At 49.1% G+C, this 18,342-nt stretch overlaps 2 protein-coding genes across 2 annotated transcripts; one reads left to right on the top strand and one right to left on the bottom strand.

Annotated features, from left to right (window-relative positions):
- Positions 1-453: 453 nt before the first annotated feature.
- On the top strand, positions 454-5,151 carry LOC125552257 (probable disease resistance protein At1g61300). The gene is made up of 2 exons (XM_048715751.1): positions 454-1,617; positions 3,150-5,151. The coding sequence occupies exons 1-2, from the start codon at positions 598-600 to the stop codon at positions 4,878-4,880; spliced, it is 2,751 nt and encodes a 916-aa protein (XP_048571708.1). The 5' UTR covers positions 454-597; the 3' UTR covers positions 4,881-5,151.
- A 789-nt stretch (positions 5,152-5,940) lies between these two features.
- LOC125552256 (type II inositol polyphosphate 5-phosphatase 15-like) lies at positions 5,941-18,044 on the bottom strand. The gene is made up of 11 exons (XM_048715750.1): positions 17,131-18,044; positions 12,866-13,118; positions 11,954-12,761; positions 11,082-11,203; positions 10,906-10,990; positions 8,834-8,999; positions 8,645-8,679; positions 8,294-8,543; positions 7,501-7,624; positions 6,562-6,892; positions 5,941-6,412 (listed from the first exon to the last, which is right to left on the bottom strand). The coding sequence occupies exons 1-11, from the start codon at positions 17,960-17,962 to the stop codon at positions 6,185-6,187; spliced, it is 3,234 nt and encodes a 1,077-aa protein (XP_048571707.1). The 5' UTR covers positions 17,963-18,044; the 3' UTR covers positions 5,941-6,184.
- Between the last annotated feature and the right edge of the window lie 298 nt (positions 18,045-18,342).

Here is an 18,342-nt window from a genome sequence, read left to right as displayed (position 1 = left end):
TGCCCACTCGGAGTTGATACAATCGACGCCAGCGATCGAACGAAGAGAAAAATGTGTGAACGCGATGAGTGGTTATCGCACGCCACTTGTATGCTTCCTGTCCCTAACCCTAACCCAACCCCTAGCCAGGCGACCCCTCCCTACAAGAGACAGCAAAATCAATGGGCGCGCCCCCCGTTTGTCTTCCCTCACTGATGAGAGCAGCTGAGCGGGCAGCGGATATGCGGCCATGGCGCCGTGAATGCCATGTGGAGGGTGCAACGCGGCTGCATGGCCAGCGTGGGCGTGGAGACCTTTTCCGTGACCGAGTCCAACCGGCGAAACGAAGCTGCAGCACAGCTCTTCCAACCGATTTCTCTCACGCCTTCATTGCGCCATTAACTACGCCTCACCACCTCAACTACTCACTCGCTCACTCACTCCCCGCTCCCCCACTTAAACCCCCCTCCGGCCTCCCCTCATCCCCGTCCCTCCCACCGCGCACCGGTGCCGTTGCCAGCCTAGCCAGCAGCCTTCCACGACCTTCTTACCTAGATCCGCAACGTGCCGGAGAAGATCGACCGGACCGCGCTCGCGCTTGGCCTTTGCTGATCGGCGATGGAGATGCAGCTCGCGGCCGTGCTCGCCACGCTCGCTCTCGGCGGCGCGCTCGTCGTGCTCTTCTTCGGCAAGTGGTGGCAGCCGCTGGCCGACGGCGACAAGCGCGTCAAGGAGCTCGACGACGCCGTCGAGGCCCTGCTGCAGCTGCGGGCCGACGTGCTCAGGCAGCTGGACGGCGCGCCGGAGCCGGAGCAGCCGCGCGCGTGGCTGCGGCGCGTGCAGGACGCGCAGGACGAGGTGGCGTCCGTCAAGGCGCGGCACGACGCGGGGCAGCTCTACGTCGTCCGCCTCCTGCACTACTTCCTCACCACGGGCCCCGTCGCCGGGCTGGCCGAGAAGCAGCTCAAGATCGTGCGCGCCATCCAGGAGCAGGGCGCGGCGCTGCTGGAAGCCGCGCTGGCCGCGCCGCAGGCGCCGCCGCCGCTGCTCCTCCAGCCCGAGGAGCTGGAGCTCCCGCCCGAGACGGGGTCCGCCAGGCCCTACCTCAACGAGGCGCTCCGCTTCCTCGGCGACTGCGACGCGGCGCTCGGCGTCTGGGGCGCCGGCGGCGTGGGCAAGACCACGGTGCTGAGGCGGGTGCGCGACGTGTGCGGCCGCGTCGCGCCATTCTTCGACCACGTCCTCCTGCTGGCGGCCTCCAGGGACTGCACGGTGGCGAAACTCCAGAAGGAGGTCGTGGCCGTGCTCGGCCTCCGCGACGCGCCAACCGAGCAGGCGCAGGCCGCCGGGATCCTGAGCTTCCTGAGGGACAAGAGCTTCCTGCTCCTGCTGGACGGCGTGTGGGAGCGGCTGGACCTGGAGAGGGTCGGCATCCCGCAGCCCTTGGGGGTGGTGGCCGGCCGGGTGAGGAAGGTGGTCGTGGCGTCCAGGAGCGAGGCGGTGTGCGCGGACATGGGCTGCCGCAAGAAGATCAAGATGGAGAGCTTGAACGAAGACGATGCGTGGAGCCTGTTCGAAGCGAACGCCGGCGAGGAGGCCATCCGCGGCGACGCCCAAATTTCCACACTTGCAAGACAGGTAATCAGTCACTCGATCCATCTTTGCCTACTTTGGAAAACTCGGATTTGCTCTCTTTTTTTTCTGTCTGTTAGCGGCTTTCTCCTGAAACAGCAGTGCAGATTTTGTGGTCATGGACGTGGGGCACGCACACTCGTTTGATTTGAGAAATTCAAAAAGGCAGTTTAAAATGTCCTGAAATTTTCAAACAAAATTTCGATGAAAAATTGTCAGATGAAGAGTTAGTTGTGAATTTTGACCAAAATGTACAGATCCATACTTTATACACCAATTTATCGATGTGCGTCATGCTTTCCCTCCACTTTATCAACCAATAGTGATGCTGGTTCTAAGTTAGAAATTCACCCCAAAAGGAATAACATGAACAGACCTTATCCAACGGATTTCGGTGTTGTTAGCTAGCTTTATTACTTTGAAATATTAGTTATATGAATCCATTTTGATAATACCTTGAGAATTACTTGGTGGCGAACGAGCTTATTCCCGATAGGGATTACTCAAGGATTAGTATACAAATTCCCCAACAATCAACATGAAAATATGTAGAAGCTTGATAAGGGCGCGTGCACACATTTTATTTTCCAACAAAGTAATAATGCTCCAAAACACATTGCCATCTTCATTGCAAAGTCTTGGCTCCAAAAGACCTCCAAAGAAACACATCCAAAAGTCAAGAACTCCCAAGGAAGGAACAAAGGAATTCATCACCCGACCCTTGTGTGTTAGGCAGAGGGGAACTGGCTGAAGTTATGGAGGTTGTTTAGATTGCGTCTGCACCAGCCCTACCAAACATGGCCGCGCATTAGTGACAGAGGAATTTCCTCCGTCACCAAGGGATCAACAGCATGCCAACACAAAATTGGTTGTTGTCCAAATGTATCTCCAACCTATCGGTAGCAGAAAACCAACTTGTGGTTGGATGGTTAGGACGGCACCAAGGATCAAACCCCAGGTTAGCCAATAATTTGGTAGGGCGGCTCCTGGGCTATCATGTTAGCAAATAATTTGGTAGGGCGGCTCCTGGGCTATCGTTGAATGTACCAAGCACTAGTGTACGATGAATATGATTACAAGATAATCAGATAGCACGAACAAAAATATCAGATACAAATGGAATCCATATCTGAGCTGGAGTGACTGTATGACTTAGCTCTTATCATAAGCTCTGAATTTGCATCAAGAATGGCGATTGCACCTCTAGCTGCGAGGTTATGCCAAGGAACGGCATGGGCCGAGGTTTCGGATTTGCCTTTGGTGTTTAAGAAGTTCTCAGAACATATATGATATTTCATGGATATTGCTGGTGCGAGTAGAAAAAGATGATGTGTGGGTGGCTAAGATAAAACTATTCTATGACTCCCGAATGACAATTGTAGTGACACAATCTACAAAATCGTGACCTTGTCAATCGTTCTGCACCTTGCTAAATACTACATGTAATTTCTTGCGTCTGAGATGTTCAGATGAGCATTTGATTTCTTCATAAACATTTTTACTTAAATCTCTAATAGCTTTGCTCTACTGCTAAACAGGTGGCTGCAGAATGCAAGGGCCTGCCTCTCTTCCTCGCCACTGTCGGCCGTGCCATGTCCAACAAACGTACAGCAGAGGAGTGGGGCGATGCACTCGACAAGCTCAAGACGCCGCAGCTCACGAGCACCGCGCCCGGCCAGGACAAGCACGCGCACGCTCTCGTCAAGTTCTGCTTCGACAGCCTCGAGAGCGACACGGTGAGGGAGTGCCTCCTGACCTGCGCGCTCTGGCCGGAGGACCACAACATCTCCAGGGACGAGCTCGTGCAGTGCTGGGTCGGCCTGGGCCTCCTCCCCAAGTACGACGACGTCGACGAGTCGCTCCGGTTCGGGCACACGGTAGTCACCATCCTGGAGGCCGCGCGCCTCCTGGAGCAGGGCGACAACCACCGGCACAACATGTGCCCGTCCGACACGCACGTCCGGCTCCACGACGCCGTCCGCGACGCGGCGCTCCAGCTCGCGCCCGGCAAGTGGCTGGTCCGCGCGGGCGTCGGGCTCCGGGAGCCGCCCCGCGACGAGGCGCTGTGGCGCGACGCGGAGCGCGTCTCGCTGATGCACAACGCCATCGAGGAGGCCCCCGCCAAGGCCGGCGGCGCGCTCTCGGACGCGCAGCCGGCGTCGCTGATGCTGCAGTGCAACCGCGCCCTGCCGCGGAGGATGCTGCAGGCGATCCAGCAGTTCACCAGGCTGACGTACCTGGACCTGGAGGACACCGGCATACTGGACGCGTTCCCGATGGAGATCTGCTGCCTCGTCAACCTGGAGTTCCTCAACCTGTCCAGGAACAGGATCCTGTCGCTGCCCATGGAGCTGGGCAACCTGAGCCGGCTCAAGTACCTCCACCTGCGCGACAACTACTACATCCAGATCACGGTGCCTCCGGGCCTGATCTCGCGGCTCGCGAGGCTGCAGGTGCTGGACCTGTTCACCGCGAGCATCGTCTCCGTCGCGGACGACTACGTGGCGCCGGTCATCGACGACCTCGAGAGCAGCGGCGCGCGCATGCCGTGGCTCGGCATCTGGATGGACAACACCGGCGACGCGCGGAGGCTGGCGCGCCTGGCGCCGGGCGTGCGCGCCCGGTCGATCCACCTGCGGAAGCTGGACGGGGCGCGGACCCTGGAGCTGCTGTCGGCGCAGCACGCGGCGGAGCTGGGGGGCGTGCAGGAGGGCCTGCGGGAGCTGGCGGTGTACTCGTCCGACATCGAGGAGATCGTGGCGGACGCGCACGCGCCGAGGCTGGAGGTGGTCAAGTTCGGGTTCCTCGCGAGGCTCCGCGTCATGGAGTGGTCCCACGGCGCGGCGTCCAACCTCCGGGAGGTGGCCATCGGCGCGTGCCACGCGCTGACGCACATGACCTGGGTGCAGCACCTCCCGTGCCTCGAGTCGCTCAACCTCAGCGGCTGCAACGGGATGACGAGGCTGGTCGGCGGCGCCGCGGAGGGGGGCAGCGAGGCGGAGGAGGTGGTGACGTTCCCGCGGCTGAGGCTGCTGGCGCTGCTGGGGCTGCCGAGGCTGGAGGACATCCGCGGCGGCGGCGGGGAGTGCGCGTTCCCGGAGCTGCGGAGGCTGCAGACCAGGGGGTGCTCGCGGCTGAGGCGCATACCGATGCGGCCGGTGGCCGGCGGGCAGGGCAGGGTGAGGGTGGAGGGCGACAAGCACTGGTGGAACGGGCTGCAGTGGGCGAGCGACGACGTCAAGGCCTGCTTCGTCCCGGTGCTGCTCTGAGCCTCTCGCGCGCGCTCACCGAATTGGAGTTTTGGCGCGTCCTTGGCCTGTTTGATGGTGGGTGATAAATAAGTCTGGGTGGTACCCCGGTAGCCGGTAGGATGGCCAGGAACAACGAACAAAGCATACATGTAATTTTTTGGAGTTTATTTTGAGAAGACAAGGAGATTGGTTGGGGCTTTCTTTTCTTAGTTTTGGTTTTCTTGTATTCCGCTATCAATCAATTGAAGTAAAGAATCAATACTACTGTATGTTGGCAGTAGTAGCCTCACGGCTGATGTGTATGCATTTTCTTTTCTTCTAAAACCTGTCCTGGCATGTCTTTCTTTTCTTTTCAAAAAGCTAGCACAATGGCCTTTGGCAAATGAGAGGGATAATGTCATATTTGAGTGAAACTTGCTCCTAGTTGCACAATAATATATTTAATTTTCCAGAGGTATTAGGACTGGAATATCATAAAAAAAAAACTAGCGATGGACAGGGAGGTGTGGAAGTTAGATGTCCACGTGTTAGAGCAATAAGTTAGTTTTGAGATCTTGTGGTTTTCAAGTATATCCTACCCTAACTTATTTGAAACAGTTGTTATTGTTGTTGTTGTTGTTGTTGAAAATGTGTAGAACTGGTTCCTATCTTACAATGGAAATCAATTCCAACGAACCAAAGGGGTTCAGAGATTTTTTTTTTTCTTACCTTATACAATTCCTATAAATATCCTACAAACCGAAGGAGGCTAGGTGGTGGCCTAACTCCTTGTTTTTTTTCTCCTTGGCTTCGTGACAATGCACGGGACTTGTGCCAATGACCCTAACATCCAGTTTACGAAGAACTTAAGATGCTTTAAGAAAACGAGAGTACCACATTGGAAACTGCCAAAATGCTAACTATATGAAACCTTATGTAAAACATTATTACATCCAATATGTGAGTATATGGGATATACTAACTTCTTATATGAGACGGAGGGAGTATATCACTTCAGATTCCAAACAAAGAATGTCACGCACACACATATTTCCCTACTTAGAATCAAAATCATGCATACAGTAAACACGCAACTTCGTAACCGCATGCCCGCATCACAACCCCGGGGTAAAAAATTAGATCTCCTCTCAGTGGTATTACATGATTTCAATAATTTCCTGTACAAAATGTCCTGGAATATCGAGAGTACAAAAGCCTTGGTTTTGTACTTCGGTACCACAAATAAGAACATTTGCCACAACATTTTCTATGCACACTTTAATCAAACTAAAAGCTAACCTCACAACTCACGACCGCACAACAAAAAAGAACAATCAACAAATTTAGAACCTTTTGAAAGGAAATGTGCTCCGGCCCTTCTGGCATTGCACACGTACTCCGTAACATTTGGCAACGGTAGAACACGCCCCAGTTATTTTCACCGATAACTGTGCTGCCTTTTCTTGGTTAGCCCCAGACAAATTATTCCACGATGTTCCACGCAGGTCTCCATGCTGCAAAGTGACCTCTACCGTCTGTCCAGGGCAGATTATACCAGCTGCTGGAGAAACCTGTGTTGAAGACATGTTTCACTCAGTGCTCAAGCATTAAGCTCGGTGTTGAATAAGCATCAATAAGCAGAACCATCTTACAGTAATTAGACTGTTCTAAAATGAAGTGAACCGATACAAGGAGAGTCAGAACAAGGCATTAACCCAACCTTGAGCCAAGTAGGGAAACCAGCAGAATCTGAGCCAGAGGAACTTGGTGCTTGGCCAGTTATCTCAAAACAAGCCCTGTCTTCTGGACTTCTGTTTTGTAGCTTCAAAACATAGGGAGTTTGGTCTTGCAGAATGATGTCATTGGTGCTCACATTTGCTTCAGGGAATGCTTTTAGCCCCTGAAGCAAGTGCAAACCTTTCTTATTCGAACTCATTATCTCCCCATATTTCTGCCTCATTGTCTGTTTGTCGACACGTGCAACATCCAAATTGAACAGGCATTTTACAGGTTTGTGATCACTGTCCGTTGCTTCCATGCAAGAGTCATACCTTGAAATATAGAACAATACAGTTCCATAAGGTTTCTATCTACTAACAGAAAAATGGATGCTAGGTACACAGGACAAAAAGACTACTACAAATAAAACCTGATTTCGGAAATAAAAAATATTGTATAGTTCAAACCATCTGTCTGATTGGACATCTGTTTTCACCACTGATTTCGTAAAGACAAGTGCTTTAAAATAAGATCTCAGTTGACTATGTTTCGAGAAACCTATTTGGACTCTTTTGTTGCCAGGCAGTAATGCATTAGTTGCCACCCTATTTTGTAACAAGTCACCACATGGCAACTTTAGACTAATCCAGTGGCAACTTTATAAATTGTCAGGTGGTAACATCGAAACATACCAACATGGGGTCTGGTTTTTGAGCTCTCGTCAAAACAAAGCCAACGGTGAAGACAGATCATAAACCGGCTTTATATTTAAAAGTTAGAATGTTTTAACTTTCAAGTTACATGCATGCAAATAGCAAAATGAGAGATGGACTGGTGGAGGAAACATCGTGCTCTAGGACAATCGAGCACATGTTCGCGCGTTATTTGTGCCCTACTAATATCTTTATCCAGTGAGATAATCAAACAACAAATGACTTACAGTGATACTGAACAAACCACAGGACAATCCAAAGAACACTCAGTTCCTGAACTAGCTCGGCTGTCACGGTATAGAACTCGGTCACACCAGGCAGGAATGCGTTTCTTCTCACTACAATCATACCCTACAATAAGAGAAAAGTTTGTTCAAACGAAGTGTTCAGAAATCAGGAGTTCAGGAGTATTATCAACTCATAAGGATCAAATTGGTACCATATGAAACATTATTGCTGTGATAAGCACACACTAATATAACTAGAGGTTTGCCATGGTACACCCCCCAAAGAGTGTACTACTTTTGATGCAGATCAATGATACACCAGTGGCTTGGTTATACATTCACTCCCTAACCAAGTGAGCTAGCCTCACTTCTTATCTTTACATCAACTTCCTCCGGTTGTTACCAGATTACAGTCTCATACCCTTCTAGAAATTTTACTTTAGCATTCTCATTCATCTACATTTAGTTCTAGATACATCTCTTTTTATCCATTTTGATGACAAGTATTTAGTTCTAGATACATCTCTTTTTATCCATTTTGATGACAAGTATTTTCAGACGGAGGGAGTACATGTTATATAAAGTTAGTACATAAAGTTGTCTACAACGTCGCAAAAGGAAATCCTCTCCATGCAAATCAGCACCTCTAACCATGAAGACTGGATGCACAAAAAAATAAGGATACCATGTAATCTTCTATTGAACGAAAATGCATTTTCAAAGTTTTTTAGAGAAGGGCAGGGTGGGGGTTACTGAAGCAGGCCTCACGCAACTATCATCAGAATAACTATACCTGATAAGCCAGCTTTGTGTTTCTCAAATTTGTAAGTAGGTGGGAATTGGAAGTCTCCTTCACGTAATCCCTGGAAGACTCTCCCGGATCTCATTTCTGCTCGCAGCTGGTCATTCTTCCTCAGCCAGTCAAAGCGTCTCCGGGAAACCAGCCCCATCGCCTCTTCATACGAAATATCGTAAAGCCGGTAATTGAAGTCACCAAGAAAGACAATCATGTCCGTATCTGACAACTCAGGCATTCTTGATCCCTATCATAGCAACATTTTGGTAATGTTTACAATCTCAGATAATGGATCTAGAAACAACTCTATCCACTGCAAAATTAAAATGAAGGGAAGCAACAACATACATTTGCTTGAAAAAGCTGACCGGCAGAACCAGAAACTGCAACATGAAAAGAAGTTGAGTAACAGTGTGTAAGATTAAGAAGTTCTGAATTCTTGGCACGATTCTTCATTGTGATTAGCAAGGTTGGCCAGACATTTACAAATTTGAACGCCATCATGCAGAAAAATTAACAAGAAGATTGAACAATTACTTGATGTTGTCAATAATCCACTTGAAGGGGTGGCAAAGGTCATTGTTCTAAAGACATGGTCAAAGTCTTCATTTCGCCGGCTCACAGCTTCCATATGTGCAGCGAAATGACAATTTACAAAGCAAATGCTTCTATCATGTATTCTCATCCTCAATCCGACTGCTCCCTGAGACAGTGAAGTACATTACAAAATGTTAGTAAACTAAGCTGAACTAAAATGAAGCCATAATGCTGCTTCTATACTCCCCCACAACTAAATGACGCGAATATTTAAGCAAAATTGTGCCATGCCTACTCAGCATCCCGTAATAACTGCCCAAAGGCAGCCATGCCCAACCAGGAAGCATGAGCAATGTGCACAGTCCTGTCCAGGAGGGATACATCACAGTAGGAGGATATATGACTCGCTTTGGTTACAGTTAAGTTTACATCAGGTATCGCAAGATTATATCCCTAGTTTTAGTTAATTGCATCTGTTAGAAGTAGAGATGAAATCAGTGTGCTAATAGGGCTGCCTCATCTCTATATAAGGTGCCTATAAGTACTCTCCATACCCCTATCATCTCTTCTACACAGATCTTGTTACACCTGCATGTAGAGGACCTCGGCCTCGGCCTTCTTCCATCACTGAAAAGCTATGCTCATGACAATTTGGTAACAGGCGCAGCCCCTGATACAGCCGTGGCAGCTCCTTGTCAGATCAAGGTATGGATGGCAGCGACAATCTCGCTAGCCAGATGGCTGCTATCGGAGAGGCTGAATCAGACTAACAGATCAATACCAAGATCAGCAGGGTGGATCAGCAGCAGTCCACACAGCTGCTATTAACTGAATAGAAGGCACATGCCGAGATCACCGTAGTGGTGTCCTCTCACTCAAAACTTGTTCCCCTGGGGGCATCCTGGCAGATCCGAAAGCTGTGCATGGCTTCTCTCTGATAACAGCCACTGCTGCCACCTCCATAGAACACACTGCAGACTGGACACCGCATCTACAAGTACTTCTCAACGTTTGATGGCAAGGAAGATTGTTACCCTAGCTGAACTGCTACAAACAACCTTTAGGAGATGATGGACAGGAAGGTATGGCTAGTGTCCTATCACGTGACAGGGGCTGCACAAACATGGTAGCACCACATGGATTGACATGACAGTGTCCAAACTGGAAGCACTTCACCTAGCTTTTCAACACCAGTTTCAGGCCGTCCCTACTAGCAATTCCCTCATGGCATTGGTGTCTCTATGACGAAGTGGCTCGCTGTGTCAGTTCCAGGAGCAATTTCTGACACTGCTACACAGCAGATCCTCTGACAGAAAAGAAGCAGATCCAACTCTTCATCAGATCACAGGAGCCGCTGTGAACAGATATCGAGGTACAAGCACCAGAACTTTAGAAATGGTCATAAGGCTGCCGTACATGTCAACCTGATTGCCAAGCCTGCTGCAGCGGGCTCCCGTCTGGTAAGCAATAGTCATCGAAAAACAACCCGCTGCCAAGCTGGGCAATTCGCCTGTCATGGGAGGTGCAGAAACTACAATCACTGCACCACATGCTATGGTCCACAACTGCACCGTGAATTTCGTGCCAGCACGCGGCGGGGGCCAATCCAGCGCAAAGGCTTAAGCGTCCCAATGGTCAACAGCAAGTAAATGGCTTGCACCAGCCTTTATATTAGCACCCTAATCTCTTCATCATCGTGAAGCAATCGCCACGATCTCTATGTGATCCCATTAGGCGGGTTTGACATGGTATAGGGAACACATAGTTCACAGCAAGATTTTGGGGCTTCACGCCTAATATCTAGATCAAGTTGTATTTACACAACAAAGGAGTTGGGCATATATAACAACCAGCAGAGAACGTTCACTTAAATCAAACACTACTTAAAAATAAATGGCTGATGAAGTATGATGGCAAAATGGTGAGCTGAAATAAAAACTATATTGACATTTGACATCAAGTCACAAACAACATGTCTAAGTTACCTGCTATGAATAAGAAATAATATATTAATAGGACAACAAAAGTACCTTGTTGCCAAAAAGAATACATTAACAAGACAACAAAAGTACCTTGTTGCCAATAGCGCGTCCTAATCCACATGCTACTGCAGCATTGTCGATATCACTGACAAAATGCTTCAGATTTGTTCTTACCCTGAGGAAAGAAAAAACTCAATAACTTCTACAATTACGAAGAAAAAAAAAACAGAAGGATAAATACCGAAAAATAGTCCTAGACAGATTACCATACAGCAGTAAGTAACCCAGCCATCTGCCTTGAACCAACACGCTCAAAAGAGTGGCCTTTCAAGATTTGCCCAATTGCATCCAACCACCACTCCCCGTTTGGGCTTCCCTCTAGCCCTACCTAAAGCCAGTGGAAAATATATCAGGATTACAGCTAGCAAAAAATAGCATATATTTTTTCTATATTTATGTTTATTAATATTCTAAAAAATTAACATGAGAATTAACTCTTAACAGGTACTCCCTCCGTTCCAAAATATACGGCATATAGATTTTCAGAAGTCAAGCTTTGCAAAGTTTATAGAGAAAAATATCTACATCTACAATACCAAACAAATATTATCAGATACATCATGAAATATATTTGTATACTGTATTTATTTGGTATTATTGACGTTGATATTTTTCTCTATAAACTTGGTAAATCTTGATGGAAGTTACTTTTTGGCACACACAAAACACTATATTTTGGAACAGATGGAGTGGTAAACAAGCCACCTTGTCCCAGTGGCTTTGTGGCACAGGGCTTGCATGCCTCCAATTGAAAGCAAGTCATTTGATATAGAATAGCAGCTCATAAAATAGGATTGCGAGTAAATTTTTATTCAAGCTCAAAAGATTGCACAACAAGGCAATATATTCAACTATTCATGCCACAGTTACCCGCAAAGAAAAAAAACTATTCATGCCACAGAAATTGCCAACTAACCAGTTGATCACAAAATGCTCCAACATTCTGGTTTTGTGCACGTTACAACAATCTGACTAGCCCTCAGTAACACAGCACATATCATGATAATAGATAATTATGTGTAACAACAATGATGTAATAAACGACGAAAACCTAAATTTTTTAACTCATCGTTTTTACCGTTTCTTTAGCTGCCGACATTGCAAGAAAACCAGCGCCCATCTCCACCTCTTGCAGTCCAACTACTACTACCCCAACCTCTTGAGTTGGGAATTTCAGCCAAGCTCTTAGTGACTCATAAGATGCTTTTTCTTGCCCAACATTCCAAGAACATACTAACACCTTCATGTATTCAATGTTTTTGTATGATGTCTCTTTCTCCGTCAATTCAGAACGCAAAATGCTGTCAGCAGGCCCTGGAGATGATAAATTCCATCCACGGACTCCCCCATGACCAGCTAATGTAAATATATATGAACTTCCGACAGCCATACTCAGAATTGGACTACTATGTGCAATCCAGCCCCCCAGCAAGTTGCCATCCAGGTCCAAGAGCTGGATGTTGCCATCCATGTACCCCACCCACAATCTTGTGCCAAAGTTGAAAATACTTTGAACAGAAGATGAATGATGCTGAAACTCTTGCAAACGATTACCACTACCATCCCATTGAGCAACTGAGCCATTTGCAGATCCTGTCCAGATCATCCCATCCATTGACATTACTAATGCTTCTGTTCTTCGAGTATCATCTCCAAATCCTGCTTTAGCAGCAACTCGCCGAACTGCATCAGCTGCTCCCATCAAAGCATTCCGTGATCTCTGGAAAAAATTAACAGGACTACGAGCTTTCTCTTTCTTCGGAGAGGAGAAAAGGTTTTGTTTTGTTTCATAGCCATATGGATCCTGAGCAGATAAGACGTCAAAACGAGTATCAACTTGGCCATCCACATTTACCACTTTCAGGAGCTCCTTGGTGCGAGAATCCCTATACGGCAAAATAGGGAACAAGAATAAACACAAATATACGAACAGCTGGACTAGTGTAAGCAAAATGCAACAGTAACAGGTGAATGGACACATGAAGTGTACCAGAGTGCAAATGAGAGGTAACCAGCACTCCATACTTTCGATCTGGAATTGTCAGACAATAGAAGTTTTACATCTACGGAAGGTAAGGGGCAGGCCCCTCCGTCGCTGACCATGGTCCAAAGGTCAATGAATGATCTTTCAACTAAAAGGGAGGCCTTACACTTTTCTTCTCGTTCTAAAGCAAGAGATTTCTCAATTGCTTCTCCATTCCATACTTTAATTATTCCACCTTCAGATCCAGACCATAAATCACCTATGATTGATGCAAACAAGATCAGAATTGAACTAGTCCAACTGCAGTTAGCTTGTTCAACAATATGAATTCTAACTGCTGAAAATAGTATAGCTATGAAGAAGAATCATAAAGTTGCAAGCAGCAAGCCACCATCTTAAACATATAGGGTGTGTTCAGTTGCTGTCATCAGGTGGAACGTCATGGGTCCGTCCGGTTCCTATAGCCCATTTCCATGTTTAGTTACTCGAACGGACCGGAACCCACCAATCCCAAAAAACGGAATATTCGCACTATATGCGGAACCGAGGGATACCTCCGATTCGGGCGGACGACAAGGAACGAGCCCCTCGCACGCACCCAGCCCTATCCTCTCGCGACTCCCTCTCTCAGCGCCGCCAACCCTCCCGCGTCGCCCCCACATCTCGATCTGCCCCCTCTCCGGCGCCGCAATCCCTCTCGTCCCCATCGTCTCTCCTCCGTCATGGCGCGCATCAGGATCTTGGCGGCGACCTTCAGCGGGGCGGCAACTGGCGGCGGGGCGGAGGACTGGCAGGGGCGGCCACCTTCAGCGGGGCGGCAACTGGCGGCGCGGCGGCGAACTAGCAGGAGTGGCGACTTGCAGCGGCGAGGCGACTTGCAGCGGGATGGCCGGAGTGCAAGGAACGACCGGTGCGGCTGCTGCGTCTGGTTCTGCTGCTAGCAGTGAAGGGATGGTACGTCTGGTTTTCCTGCTAGCAGCGAATGAGGAGTGAAGGCAGCAATTGGCTGCTAGCAGTGAACTTGGCATGTACAGATGCACTTGTTGCTGGATGATTTGGTATTGTGAACTCATGTATGGCAGTGAACTTGGCATGTATGCATGTATGGATATATTGTTATGTTGTTTGTCTTCGAAATACAAATGAAATACTGCCAAAATTTCAGATTTTATGGGGTTCCATTTTTCATTCCATCTATCCAACCGAACACAAGAACGGAACCAACCCGTTTCGTATTTTTGTTGGTACCAAACACAGGAATGGAACGGACCCGTTCCCATGGAATGGAACCATTCCATTCCGTTCCACTTGGTTCCTCAACTAAACACACCCATAGGCTACCTGAACAACAAATTTCAGCAGCTCATGCTGCGGATCTAATAGTTGCATGCCTTATCTGCCTTGTAGATTTCACTATCAATATTTGGTTGTGTTAAGATGGATGGCAGAGTTTTATTAGCATAGCACAATAAGTATAGGACTTGTTGTTAATCTTCTAGCAATATAGTTCAGGACTTGTTGTTAATCTTCTAGCAATTCGGAAAAAGAAGAATGGAAGCATGTCAGGACAAGTACTGGTACTTCGTTGACCAAAATTAAAATCTCTCCAGAACAGATTGTCCTGGGGATGTTGATACTAGAGGGTGAACTCTGGGAGTTGGTTTGCATGAGTAGTTGCATGCCCACTGCTGCCAATATGCTGCCAGGCCCCTTTTAACAAAAAAGAAACTTCTCGTAAGCTGTTAGCAAGCTAGTCTGCTGTAACTGTGTGAAAACAATTCTGTGAATCTAGTGCAGAAACTAGTGCACTGAACAATGTGTGAAACTGTCTTTGGCAGGTGTACTGTTTGCATGTCTTCGCGAGAAATGAAATATCCCATTTTACAGCAAGCGTAATACAAGTCCATTTGGATCAGACTGACAGGTAATATTTCAGTTGTTGTGAAAATATAATCCCAAGTAAGTCAAATCATAACAAATTTCGTGAATTAACCTACCCCCTCCCAAAGAAAAGTTCAAGGTCGTGGACTCTTGAGTTGCCCTCCACGACCTTGAACTTCTCTGTTTGCATGTCTTATTGGACTCTCGAGTTGCCCTCAACGACCTTGATCACAACGGTGGAGCCATTGCCGAACTTGAAGGTGCCGGGCACCGTCTGGTTCGGCTCCGCACGTCGCCATGTCGCTGTTCATGTGATCCGCCACCCCAGTGTCGAGGTACAAGGCGACGTCAGCATCCTCAGGTGATTGCATCAGGACCACCCACGCGTGCTCCTCGTTAAGGTAGACGCCCTCCTCCCAGTTGCCATGGCAGCGTATTCTGTTGGCGTGGAAGGGGCTGCCGTGACAGCATTTTCTGTTGCCGTGGCAACGATCTGGCCCAAAACCCCTGCCATGGCAGGGATTTCGGACGGCTCAGTGATAAACGTAAGCGACATCTCCTCGATCATCAGCAGCGCAAGACCTTCGTCGTCCACCTGCACGATGTGAGCCTCTTCACATTTCTTCTCTCGACAGTCGCGGGCCCACTAGCCCGCCTTGCCGCAGTAGCGGCATTTGTCATGGTCCGTGTCAGCAGAGTTGCCACCGGCGTTGCTGCTGCCTAGAGGCGCTCTTCCCCTTCAAGTTCCGGCCGCCGCATCCACAGGCATTCCAAATACTATAGGCCATTTTCAGTGCTGGCGGAAGTGGGCTCTGTTTCCTACAAGTTGGTACTTCCTGAGGGCTGCCAGTTGCATCCAACATTTCATGTTAGCTAGCTGAGGAAACACCTAGGTCCCAAAGCAATTCCAAACCCAACTTTACTTTTACTGAATGTTGATGGCCCGATATTGGTGGAACACTGGAACCAGAAGAACTACTGGAGAGCAAGCTCATCCCGCATGTCCATGGCCCGATATTGGTGGAACCAGAAGAACTACTGGAGAGCAGACTCATCCCGCATGTCCAGGGCAACATCGTTATTCCCGTGATTCAGTGGCGCGTCAAAAGGAGGAACATACTGCTGGAAATGGCAACCTGGGAGCACTCCACATTTATCCGGAAGCATTTCAGACTTAAGGGACAGGTCTGAACTTCAGTAGGGGGAATTAGTCATGCGCAAAGCGTTCCCTTTGAATACCTCATCTAACGCCAGCTACTTTATCTGCAACTCACTTACTGTTTCGCGCCCATCTTGATCAACACTATCTTTGATCCAACGTCTCCCGTCAAAAATACTACTTCTGGGATGAACGTGCTGTCAGACAAGCTGCTTTACCATCCCTTGCATTTACCGACTTTTCACTTTACCTACTTTCCAGACTATATAAACAAGGAAGGAAAACCCTAGAAACCATCTTGTTCACTTTGCGTTAAACCCTAGCCGCCTCTGTTCGACGTCCGGCCCCTATTTGCTCTTGTTAAGCTTATCTTAATTAACAATGGAGCAAAGTAGCTACATCTCTGCATATTCTTGTCTCGACCTTGCTTCCATGTTGAATCTCGTAATCAGACCATGATACCTCATGGGAATACAAGTTGCATATTCCTAACAGAAGTGATGTGTTGGAGGCTGCTTGCAGTGGCGTGCAGCACACAGATCCATGGGGCTGGTGATAAAAGTATGTTGTGAAGTCAGAGCTCGAGGCAGATCATGTTGAAGTGGTGGTTGGTCGTGATGTGGGTCAGAGGATAACGGCATCAACACAGGGAGGGCATGGGTTTGGACTTGGATCCATGGGTCTTAGTAGTCTGCTCTCACAGATTAGTAACACTGGGTACTTCTTGATTCATGCAAATTTTAAGTGGGAGAGCATAGAAACAATTCTCTAAACCAATTAGGTGGATAACTTTATTACAGTATACCACATGGAGAGGTCTGCAGTCCTTGTGGCTAGATAGCTGGATGTAGATAACTGATTTCACAGGATACATTGCATTGCTCGGACAGGGCTTTAAGTCGGATAGCTATTTGCTTCAACATTTCTAGATTTAACTGCAATATTTCAGGTAAAAGATAAACTACAGCAGTGTTGGGCATCATAGACCCTACTATATTCTACAATAAACTAAGCTATTCAGAGTCCCTTCTATGTTGATAAATTAATAAACTGTGTGTTCCTGCTCATATTTTCGACTACCTTGAATAGATATGTTTCAGCCACTGGTTTACAGATGGTGATAGTGTAAGCACGAATGTCATTAACCACGGTGATCAATTGCAATGTACAATGTCAGAAAGTTGCATGAAAATCATACTGATTGACATGAAACTGAGCCAAGGGGAATTACCATAGGGAGAGATGGCCATCGCAAATACTGGTCCACGGTGTGCATCCCACCCAATGCGCTCCCCGGCCTCCGGACCTGGGTCAGCACCCCAACCCATGATCCGCCCGTTGGTGTGCCCGCTCCACACCAAACCGCGGCCGGGATCAGCCACGAGGCAGATTGCAGGCGGTGTCTTGCGCGACTCCCGAAAGGGCGCGCTCGCCTCGTCTCCCCACCGCCGCGGAGGCGTGGGTGATCGGAAGGCATCCGCGAGGTCCCAAACCCTGACGCCAGCCTCGCCCGCCGCCCAGAGGTGAGTGGAGGTCCCGGCACCAGGAGCAGCACAGCAGGCGAGAGCACAGAGGGCGATGCCAGACTGTGACTCCCTCGATGGCCTCGGGCGCAGCTCCAGCGGGGGCGGGCGGTCCGCGCGCACCGCGGCGCGAGGGGGAGGGCGGTGGACGCGGGATTGGGATGCGGAAGCGGCGAACTCCGAGAGCGAGTTGGAATGGTGGGGGCCCGTGGGCGGAGGGCAGACGTCGGCTGCCGCGGGGAGAGAAGCGGCCGAGAAGGCCGGGAGGGAGTGGCTGGGGTGGATGGGCTGAGGGGCAATAGCGCGGTGGAGGGAACCGGAGAAGGAAGCGGAGGCGGATGCAGGAGGGATGGAGGTGACCGGGAGGGATGCTGAGCGGAGAGCCGATGCAGCGGGAGGGGAGGTGGAAGGGATGGGAGCAGGGGCTGGTGGAGGGGTAGGGGGCGAGATGGAGGCGGAGAGGAAGAAGTCGTCGGGGACGTCGTCCCACGGGGATGAGACGGCGGCGGCGGGTGTCGCGGTATCGCCGGGATCCGCCATTGCGGAGATCGGGGGCGACAGCCTGACAAGTAGGTGAGGGAGAAAGGACTTGCGCGGACGCGGCTTGACTCCCCTGGACGTGCTCCCATGTCCCATCCGTGCTCCCGCCCGCTCATTCTTCATCCCACGGTTCTCCTCCCACGTCTTTTTTTTCCAGCCAAAAGAAACACACACACACACACAAATCCTTGCTAGCATAGCACGCTTTGAGTTTATTATGACCGCATAGCCCACAATTTTCAACGTTGACATCAAAAGTCAGGTCACACGATCATCGTTGTCATTCAATCTGATGTGCAACTTTGTCGACGTGGTTCATTGGAAACCCTAGTCTTCTGCGTGTACTCGTCTGCTCTGAGCTCTCCTTCTGTCGTCGGCTG

This window comes from Triticum urartu, chromosome 4 (genome assembly GCF_003073215.2).
Source record: "Triticum urartu cultivar G1812 chromosome 4, Tu2.1, whole genome shotgun sequence".
NCBI lineage: Eukaryota > Viridiplantae > Streptophyta > Magnoliopsida > Poales > Poaceae > Triticum > Triticum urartu.
This window is presented reverse-complemented; position numbering and strand designations above follow the sequence as displayed.